At 48.3% G+C, this 11,144-nt stretch overlaps 1 protein-coding gene across 1 annotated transcript in view; it reads left to right on the forward strand.

Moving 5' to 3' along the window:
* Positions 1–9,588: 9,588 nt before the first annotated feature.
* Positions 9,589–11,144, forward strand: part of FBXO27 (F-box protein 27) — a 4,377-nt gene continuing 2,821 nt past the window's right edge. The window contains exons 1-3 of the mRNA XM_007114594.2: positions 9,589–9,940; positions 10,082–10,193; positions 10,273–10,371. Of these exons, the coding sequence (XP_007114656.2) occupies positions 9,589–9,940; positions 10,082–10,193; positions 10,273–10,371 (563 nt within the window). The remainder of the gene's footprint in view (positions 9,941–10,081; positions 10,194–10,272; positions 10,372–11,144) is intronic.

Genomic DNA, 11,144 nt, shown 5'->3' on the forward strand with positions numbered 1-11,144 from the left:
CTGAGCCTGCGCTCTAGAGCCCACAAGCCACAACTACTGAAGCCCGCGTGCCACAAATACTGAAGCCCGTGTGCCAAAAATACTGAAGCTCGCGCGCCTATAGCCCGTGCTCCACAACAAGAGAAGCCACTGCAATGGGAAGCCCGCGCGCTGCAATGAAGGGTAGCCCCCGCTCACAGCAACTAGAGAAAGCCCACGTGCAGCAACGAAGACCCAACGCAGCCAAAAATAAATAAATAAAAATAAATAAATTTATAACTCTATACCAACTCTATCCAAGAAAAATAAAAGGGAAGCTACACATATAATTTTCAGTATCAGCAAATAAAGCCAGAAATGGATTCTTGCCCACGTGAGACTTAACCTTCTAAGGGAGAGAGACATGGTGAACAGGAGGCAAACAGGTAAGCAAATTAGATACTGTTGGGGAAATCATTAAAAATAAACTCTCCTGCCAACCCCCCAAAATTCTCTTCACAAATGCAGAAAAGATGCAGTTTTATTTTTTAATTTAATTTTTATTTTATATTAGAGTATAGTTGATTTACAACATTGTGTTAGTTTCAGGTGTACAGCAAAGTGATTTGGTTGTACATATACATCTATCCATTCTTTTTTAAAATAAATTTATTTATTTTTATTTATTTATTTTTGGCTGCGTTGGGTCTTTGTTGCTGTGCTCAGGCTTTCTCTAGTTGCAGTGAGCGGAGGCTACTCTTTGCTGTGGTGTGCGGGCTCAGTAGTTGTGGCTCGCAGGCTCTAGAGCACAGGCTCAGTAGTTGCGGCTCACAGGCTTAGTTGCACGGCATGTGGGATCTTCCCGGACCAGGGCTCGAACCTGTGTCCTCTGAATTGGCAGGCAGATTCTTAACTACTGTGCCACTAGGGAAGTCCCTTCATTCTTTTTCAGATTCTTTTCCCATATAGGTTATTACAGATTATTGAGTAGAGTTCCCTGTGCTCTACAGTAGGTCCTTGTTGATTATCTATTTTATATATAGTAGAGGGTATATGTTAATCCCAAACTCCTAATTTATCCTTCCCCCCACCTTTCCCCCTTGGTAACCATAGGTTTGTTTCCAAAGTCTGTGAGTCTGTTTCTATTTTGTAAATAAGTTCATTTGTATCGTTTTCTTAGATTCCATATATGTGATATTATATGATGTTTGTCTTTCTCTGTCTGACTTACTTCACTTAGGATGATGATCTCTAGGTCCATCCATGTTGTTGCAAATGGCATTATTTCATTCTTTTTTATGGCTGAGTAGTATTCCATTGTATATGTGTACCACATCTTCTGTATCCACTCATCTGCCAACGGACATTTGGTTGCTTCCATGTCTTGGCTATTGTAAATAGTGCTGCAATGAACATTGGGGTGGATGTATCTTTTCGAATTATGTTTTTCTCTGGATATATGCCCAGGAGTGGGATTGCTGGATCATATGGTAGTTCTATTTTTAGTTTTTTAAGGAACCTCCATACTGTTCTCCATAATGATTGTACCAATTTACCTTCCTACCAACAGTGTAAGAGGGGTCCCTTTTCTCCACATGCTCTCCAGCATTTATTGTTTGCAGACTTTTTGATGCTGGCCATTCTGACTGCTGTGAGGTGATACCTCATTATAATTTTGATTTGCATTTCTCTAGTAATTTGTGATGTTGAGTATCTTTTCCTGTGCTTCTTGGCCATCTGTATGTTTTCTTAGGAGAAATGTCTATTTAGATCTTCTGCCTATTTTTTTAAAATAAATTTATTTATTTATTTATTTTTGGCTGCATTGGGTCTTTGTTGCTGTGCGCAGGCTTTCTCTAGTTGCAGCGAGCAGAGACTACTCTTCATTGCGGTGCACGTGCTCTCATTGCGGCGGCTTCTCTTATTGTGGAGCATGGGCTCTAGGGGCGTGAGCTTCAGTAGTTGCAGCATGCGGGCTCAGTAGCTGTGGCACACGGGCTCAGTAGTTGCGGCTCTAGACCGCAGCCTCGGTAGTTGTGGCACACGGGCTTAGTTGCTCTGCGGTATGTGGGATCTTCCCAGACCAGGGCTCGAACCCATGTCCCCTGTACTGGCAGGCAGATTCTTAACCACTGCGCCACCAGGGAAGTCCCTTCTGCCTATTTTTTGTGTGGGTTTTTTTTTTTATTGCACTACATGAGCTGTTTGTATATTTTGGAGATTAATCCCTTGTCGGTCACTTCATTTGCAAATGTTTTCTCCCATTCTCTGGGTTGTCTTTTTGTTTTGTTTATGGTTTCCTTTGCTGTGCAAAAACTTACACGTTTGACTAGGTCCCATTTGTTTATTTTTCTTTTGTGGAGGAAAGAGCATGTTTAGAGGGTCTGTTATAAACAAAAAGTCCATTGGAGGAAATGAGACAGTCTAAGTATAGAGGTTTCACATTGGCTGAGTTGTGACAGCCTCTCATTGGCTGAGCTCTTGCCAGGGAAAATCTTTTTCTCTTGCCAAGAGAAAATCTTTCTTCCTCCTGATGGCTGTAGTAAAGTAGTGCCACATCCTGCCAGAGATGCAAGGTATTTGCATATTTGTACACCCATCTTCATAGAAATATTCACAACAGCTAAAAGGTGGAAGTAACCCACATGTCCCTTGACAGATGACTGGATAAACAGAGGGTAGTGTAAACCAACAGTGGAATATTATTCAGCCTCAAAAAGGAAAGGAATTCTGATACATGCTGCAACATGGACCTTGAGGACATTAGTCTCAGGGAAATAAGCCAGACACAGAAGGACAGAAACCATATGATTCCACCTATAGGAGGTTCCTAGAATAGGGAAATTGATAGAGAACAAGTAGAATAGTGGTTGCCGGGGGTTGAGGTGGAGGGACCAGGGAGTTACTGATTAGTGGGTACAGAATATCAGTTTCACAAGATGAAAAGTGTTCTGGAGTTTGGTTCCACAGCAATGTGAATATCCTTAACATTACTAAATGCAGAAATGGTTATGAATTAAGAATTTTTTTATGAAAAATTAAGAATTTGCCTCCCAATGCAGGGACGTGGGTTCAGTCCCTGGTGGGGGAACTAAGATCCCACATACCACGGGGCAACTAAGCCCACACGCCACAACAACTGAGCCCACACGCCACAACAACTGAGCCCACGCGCTCTGGCGTCACAACTAGAGAGAAGCCTGCGCACCGCCGTGAAAGATCCTGTGTGCCACAACTAAGACCCGACACAGCCAAAAATAAAAATAAATAAATATTTGTTAAAATAAGTAAAATTTTTAAAAAATCTATAAAACATTATTGAAGGACATTTAAAAAGAGTTAAATATTGACACACAAGATGATAAGAGCTCCAGGTAACAATATGGACTAATCCAAAAGCACATCCTCAGGGTAAACATGAAGCTGTGGGTTGGCGAGTACAATATATGATTTCCATAAAACTTAAGAACACATAAAAAAATGCTATATAATAATTGTGGGCCAAACACATGTAGAAAAAGGAGAACGTAACCCAAAGCGTGTGCCTTCCCAGGATGGTGGCTGGAGGTGGGGAGTGGCATTGGAGGGAGGGGGCAGATATGGAGGGTTTGGTTTTGTCCCAGCTAAGGTCTGAGACGTGGCAGTCTCGGCTTCAGAACTGATGCTAACGGTTCCTCTAGGCTCCATGCCAAGTTCAGGGACTGCTGGTGGAGAAGGACCTGGGGCTCAGGGCCTGAGACCTGCCTCCACCTGCCCCCGCCCCGAGAGCCAGCTCCTGGCTGAGACTGGTTCCCTCCAGTCACGGCCCTGATCAGATGCCCCGCACAGCAGGTTAGAGGCGGGCTCCGGAGCCTCCTCCCTGTGCACTGGGGTTCAGCTGTGCGACTCTGGGCGGGCTGCTGCCCTCCCCAGGCTTCATTTTCTCATTTTGTAGTGAGGCCTACATCAAGGGAGAGTTGAGAGGAGTTGATGAACTAGTGCTCCTAAGACGTGCAGCAAATTGCCTGGGATGGGGAGAGGGCACAGTTATTATTGATGTTATTATTATCTTTATGCTCCCTGGGTGAAAGGGTCAAGAAAGGTCGGCCGTCATCCGAGGGGAATCCCCATAGCCCTTGACCTCCCCACCCCATGCAGAGACAACTTCTGCAGGGCTGTGGCAACCACCGCATCACCGCTAACACCATCCCCTCCACAGCGTGGCCAGCTCCACCCCTCCTGAGCTGGGCCAGTCACTTGTCTTCCGTCAGAAGCTCAGTTTCTTCCTGAATTAAATGTGGGCCATCACCTTTGTTCCTGGAGGTGGGCAACGACTTCCTGACATGGCCTATGCCTGTCCTCAGTCAGGAGCCCCATGCAGAAGAAGCGAGTTACAGTGGAACTGTAACCCTGTGAGAAACTGCCGCAATTCACTCATAAATTCCACAAGCATTTATTGAGCTCCTACTGTTTGCCAGGCCCCGGGCCAGGCATGGAGACACAGCAGTAAATACAACAGGTAAATGGAACCGCAATACCAGTGTCATACCTAAGGAATTGTTAATGTTTTTTTAAACATATGGGATCACCTATTAATTACATTTTCTAAACGGGCAGTTGCCAGCATGCAGTAATGCTACCGGGTGTGGTACACCAGAGGTGCAGGCAGCTCTGGCTGAACCCTTATTAGGAATGTTCACATGGTCTGCGATTTTGGACATTCTGGCTAGGCAGTCCCCTGAGAGGCAGGTAGGGTAGATTCCTCTGGAAGGAGGCCAGCCCCTCCACACCCTCCAGGCCCATCTCCCCTCAGGCCGGAGCCCTCCTCCTCCTCACCCCCTGCCTTCTGCAGACCTTCCATACCAGGGCTCTCCCTTCCTGCCCTCCCTGGCCTGTCCCACTCCTTGCCCTACTCAGGACTTTCTTTTCACAATTCCCTAGGTGTGTGTCCTCTCTAGATCGGTTGGTGCTTTGATATTTAAAGACTCTTAGTTTGTTTTAGAGTCTAGAAAACTGGCCCTAGGCAGAACTTTTTTTAGAAATTATTATTATTTTTTTGGCTGCGTTGGGTCTTTGTTGCTGTTCGTGGGCTTCCTCCACTTGTGGCGAGCGGGGGCTACTCTTCGTTGCAGTGTGCAGGCTTCTCATTGCAGTGGCTTCTCTTGTTGCGGAGCATGGGCTCTAGGTGCATGGGCTTCAGTAGTTGTGGTGCATGGGTTCAGTTGCTCCGCAGCATGTGGGATCTTCCCGGACCAGGGCTCGAACCCGTGTCTCCTGCATTGGCAGGCGGATTCTTAACCACTGCGCCACCAGGGAAGCCCCGGAATTTCTTCTTTAGAGCAAAGAAATGTTGTGGGTTTTGTGGCTCTTTTCTGCTCTTGACCCCCTAGAGGCTGGGTTGGGTGGGGAGCTGAGAAGGTTTTACCTGAAATCCCATCTCCCCACCCACATCCTCCCTACTCCAGGAGAGAAGAGCCTTCAGGGACTGAATCACCTTGAGGAAGGAGCTTGAACCCGACACCCAGGGCTGGATGCACTCAACCCTACCGCTAGGGAGCTGGGCTCTCTTCAAATCCCTCCCATCCTTCTGAAAGAGATTTTGTTAACTACTTACCTCCTTCCTCCTAAGATCCCTCAGCCCCTCCATCCACACAAAAGGCCCATCCCCAGTCCAGTTCTTTTCCTGGAATCAAAATACCCCCAGGCTTGCTACTCCACTCCTGTTAACAGGATAGGAGAACCAGGGGCAGGGAAGCCAAGTTGGTGGAACTTCTGATATCCTTGGGATATTGGTGCAACCTGCCTCCAGTGCTCTGAGGTTCAGGAATTTTCTACTTCTGCAAACCAGGCTGGCAGGTTTCCCCCCAGCTTCCCAACCACTCCTCCTCCAGCAGAGAGACGCACCTGCATCCCCACTCAGCACTTCCCTGCCCATCCTTGTTGCTTCACTCGGTCAGAGCCAACCGCAACCTTCCTCCATTTATGGCGAAGAATTTCTCATTCAGCCTTTACCACCTTGAAATGAAATACTTGATGAAACCTATCTCCACAGAGAAATCTTTAAATGTTAATAAAATGTCCCAAATATATATGTATAGTGTTAAGGTGAAATAAAAGGAGAGAAATTTTTAAGTAAAAGAATACATATTTCAATATGCAAATGATACTTGGGCCTGTTCCCAGTAAGATCCAGCTAGTGTGGTCCATGGAGGGCAGCCATCAACATCCCTTGGGAATTTGTTACAAATGCAGACCTGATTCAGAGTTGGATTTTAAAACCTCCCCAGTGTATCTGAAAAATCCACAGAACTCTCTGTGGATCCCTAAAGCTCCATAAAACCCACAGCTGGCACTGCCTAGATGAAGAGATTTTGCAGTTTCCTGAACTGGATTCTAACTACTAGTAAAGTGCCAACAAAGCCGAGGAAACTCTTCCAATTGACTCAGAAGTTGCGTTCTTGGACCATTCAGTGTCTATTAATACTCTTTACATTTACAGGCAAACTAATTTGGGTTCTAGGCTCAGATTAACAGGCTTTCCTCCTACATAAAACACACAGGACATTGGCTAGGAGGAGGAGGCCAGGACAGTTCTCCCTTGGGTGGCACTGTCCTGTGCATGGCTTCCCAATAGCACTCTCATTACTGTGACACCAAAATGCACCCACAACTTTCCCCAAAGGCCCCTGGGGTGCCTTGTACACCCTCGTCTCCTGGGAGCCATTATGCTCTAATCCTTTTCTTCTAGGCAGTAAGCCCTTGGAACCCAATTATATTTTTATTTTATTTTTTAAAAAATTATTAATTTAATTTTTTTTGGCTGTGTTGGGTCTTCATTGCTGTGTGTGGGCTTTCTCTAGTTGTGGCGAGCAGGGGCTACTCTTCGTTGTGGTGTGCGGGCTTCTCACTGCAGTGGCTTCTCTTGTTGCGGAGCACGGGCTCTAGGAGCGTGGGCTTCAGTAGTTGTGGCACGCGGGCTCAGTAGTTATGGCTCGGGGACTCTAGAGCTCAGGGTCAGTTGTTGTGGCAAATGGGCTTAGTTGCTCTGCGGCATGTGGGATCTTCCTGGATCAGGGCTCGAACCCATGTCCCCTGCACTGGCAGGCAGATTCTTAATCATTGCACCACCCTGGAAGTCCCTCTTTTTCTTTTTAACTGGAGTACACCATGGGGTGTCATTCCAGGAATTAACGGAGATTGTGTCTGAGGAGGAAATTGAAGAATGGAAACTGACTTGTCAGTCTCTGCTCTTTTATCTTACTTGAAGTTTTCAAACTTTTTTTTTAACCACTTTTTGAAATCCTGATTGGGTCATAATCAATTTTCATAATCTCATTATCAAACGGATTCCCCCGGTTTACAAATTACATTAAAATAATGTATTGCTATGGGCAGAAGGGTGTGGCTTCTAAAATTTGCTTCAAATTGCCTGGGGGAGCAAGTGGGTGGGAGTAGAGATAAAACCAGATTGGTCAGGAGTTAACTGCTGGAGCTCGTTACACTCTTCCACTTTGGGATATGTTGGAAAACCTCAACGGTAAAAATTGTATTGACAGTGTATGTATCGAAAAGAAATTTGACCCATATAATAGTCAATCCATCTCTCAGAATTCAGGGTCTCCCCACCCAGACTGCTTATGGCCCTTTTGCCCTTGCCTGCTCTGTTTCCCATAGCACTGATCACCTTCTAACCTACTACACAGTTTCTATGTCACGTCTACTGCTTATCATGGCCCATGTGAATTACAGTCTGATTTAATGCTTACTCCATAAAAAAACTGTTTGCATCTTTTCTGCATTTTTGAAGAGGATGTTGGGTGTTGGCAGGAGAGTTTATTTTTAATGATTTCCTAACAGTATCTAATTTGCTTAATCTGTCTCCTGTTCACCATGTCTCTCTCCCTTAGAAAGTAAATCCCATGTGGGCAAAAATCAATGATGGTTTTACTTGCTGATATTGAAAACTGTATGTGTAGCTGCCCTTTTATTTTTCTTGGACAGAGTTGGTACCGAGGTTAAAAGCAAGAATTCTAGAGCTACCCAGGCTAGGTTCGAATCCCAGCTCTGTCACCTACTAGCTGTTTGATTTGGGCAGGTCACTTGGCCTCAGTTTTCTCACCTGGGAAGTGGGGACATAGCTATACCTATCTCAGGGGGTTGCTACCCTGACTGGTAGTAAGAGGCTCCATGAAGTTTGGCTGGGGTTATTACTGGTTACAGCACTCATTTAGGGAGTCAGATGGAAATGCATTTGGCTCCTGCTGGAGCCTGTTTTCTCCTGTGCAATGATCTCCAAGCTAGTGATGCTGGATCCTTAAAGATGATGAGAATTTTATACGACCTAATGAATACAAAGCCTCCTGCCCAGGTGTATGACCCAAATAGCAGCAGTTGTTCAGCACCAAGGGCCCTACAGCCTGGTTAGGGACACTCCAAGGGGCCACTGGTCCGGACAAAGAGCGACAGACTCTGGATCCCGGCGTTCCTACTCTGGGAGGTTTGGTTGGGCAGTTCCACCTCAGTCCAAATACAGCCTGAAGGAGGTGGGCGTCTGGAGAACACAGGAGGTGGGGACAGGAGGGGCTGGCTAGTAAGTCGGGGCACGGCAGAGGGAGGAGGGGCCATGACAGTAAGAAAGGAGGGGCGGGCAGAGACTGCGGAGTCTGAAAGAGCATGGGGCAGGGGAGGTGGCCGGCCTGTGGAGTTGGGTATTAAGAAGCGAGGGGTGGGCGAATAAAAAGGGCAGAGGTAGATGGGGTTATTACTGGTTACAGCACTCATTTAGGGAGTCAGATGGAAATGCATTTGGCTCCTGCTGGAGCCTGTTTTCTCCTGTGCAATGATCTCCAAGCTAGTGATGCTGGATCCTTAAAGATGATGAGAATTTTATACGACCTAATGAATACAAAGCCTCCTGCCCAGGTGTATGACCCAAATAGCAGCAGTTGTTCAGCACCAAGGGCCCTACAGCCTGGTTAGGGACACTCCAAGGGGCCACTGGTCCGGACAAAGAGCGACAGACTCTGGATCCCGGCGTTCCTACTCTGGGAGGTTTGGTTGGGCAGTTCCACCTCAGTCCAAATACAGCCTGAAGGAGGTGGGCGTCTGGAGAACACAGGAGGTGGGGACAGGAGGGGCTGGCTAGTAAGTCGGGGCACGGCAGAGGGAGGAGGGGCCATGACAGTAAGAAAGGAGGGGCGGGCAGAGACTGCGGAGTCTGAAAGAGCATGGGGCAGGGGAGGTGGCCGGCCTGTGGAGTTGGGTATTAAGAAGCGAGGGGTGGGCGAATAAAAAGGGCAGAGGTAGAGATGGGGGCCCATGAAGCTAGATGAAGGCTTGCCTGCGAGGAATACTGGCTGAGAGGCAGGGTAGGACTCGGGGGTCTGCAAGGTCGCAGAGGAGGTTGGCTGCCGGGGGCTGTGATGCAAATGGTAGAGAGGGGCTTAGATCGCCTGCCGGCAAGGACGAGTTGGGAGTCTGGGGCCTTGAGGATGGGGCTGGGGGTGGTGAGGATGGGGAGGCAGCTGAGGGGGCTTAGGGGGTGACAGTCTTGGGGTGTGGCTGGCGGGGGCGGGGCTGGTAGAGGCTGCAGGTCCCTGATGTCTTGGCACTGGCTCTCCAGCAGAGGCAGCCGGGCCTGGCAAGGAGACCATGTGCGCCTCAGCCTCCAGGGGCCTGCCCGCCAGGGTCCCCACTCTGGACCCCCAACCCGAGGAGGCGCGGGGCCTTAACCAACTGCCCACGGAGCTGCTCGAGATGGTGCTGAGCCACGTGCCCCCTCACGTGCTGCTCGGACGCTGCCGCCGGGTGTGCCGGCGCTGGCGCGACCTGGTGGACTGCCGGGCCCTGTGGCTGAGCATCCTGGACCGAGACCACGCCGCCCTGTCGCCCGTCCTCCGCACCTGCCTGCCCGCCGCCGACGACCCCAGGCCCTGCGTCCTGGGCCGCTTCTGCGAGCTCCGACCCATAGGACGCAACCTCCTCTGGAACCCCAAGGGCGAAGGTGGGGAGCCCAGGAAAGGGGTCCTCATGGGAACCTGTGGGAGGGTCTGGAGTCGCGTGGCCTCATGGGAAACCCATGGGTTCTCTCCGTGGGCTGGCGGGCTGGCCAGGAACTTGGTCACAAACCTTTTTTATTTAACAGAAGTCCTGCAGAAATCGATGGTTGTGCAAGGTTGTGGTGCCCTGGCTATGGAGGAAAACTGGGAGGCCATGCCTAGGGCCCCTTTGCAGATCTGCTTCCAGTGTGCCTACAGGTGAACGTTCCTCTTCCCCAAGGGCCAGGGTTATGGTGAGTACTTGCCTGTTCTCTTGACCTTTCTCCCTCTTTTCTAGGTGGTGTTTTAAAAAGAAGCAAGTGTTGGACCTGGAGAAGGAGGGAGTTTGGCCAGAACTCCCGGATAGTGGAAAGATCGAGATTTCTGTCTCTGACTGGTGAGTGTGATGATAAAACAGCCCTTTTGCTGAGCGCTGATGTTGGCATGGGTGACCTCATTTAGGCCTCCTAGCAACCCCTTAGGGTAAAGCAAGTAGGGAAATGACTTCACCACCATCAGAGCTTTAGTACCCAGCAGAGTACACTCCCTGAACCCTCTCCTAACCTGCAAAGGGAACTGGATTGGAAGATGTCAGGTTGGATCCTATACAGAGGACTTGGGTCCAACTCCGTGAATGAGATGTCCCTTGGTTTAGGAGGAGGCAAGATGGGAGAGTTTGGCTAAGGGGTCAGATTCTGGAGCCAGAACTTCCCAAGTTCAAACCCTGGCTTCCCAGCTTTGAGGCCTTGGGCAAATCACAGTGTCCCTTTGTTTCCCTATCTTTGTAAGATTGGATTATATGTCAGGTACCTAGCCAGTGCTTTGAAGTGTGAGCTGTTTCAGCACCCTTCATTATCCTCGATCCTGTGGGAAAGTGTTTTGAAACATCAAGTTGAGACGTGCAGAAAGGGGAGGTGGCTTCCCCTGGTGGCACAGCTAGACCTTGGCAGGACCTGGCATGAGGCTCATACTTGTCTGACTCCAGAGCCTGTGCTCTGTAGTGATGGTCTTGAAACTGGGGTCCATGAAGCCTTTCCAAGGGATACCTGACCCGGATAATTTTAAATTCTCTAGTCTTTTATGTTCTCTGTTCTCAAAGTGACCATTTGAAATTTTGGCCTTACCAAATTAACTTTTTTTTTTTTTTTTTTTTTTTTTTTTTTTTTTTTT

The sequence above is a fragment of the Physeter macrocephalus genome, chromosome 17 (assembly GCF_002837175.3).
Source record: "Physeter macrocephalus isolate SW-GA chromosome 17, ASM283717v5, whole genome shotgun sequence".
Lineage (NCBI taxonomy): Eukaryota > Metazoa > Chordata > Mammalia > Artiodactyla > Physeteridae > Physeter > Physeter macrocephalus.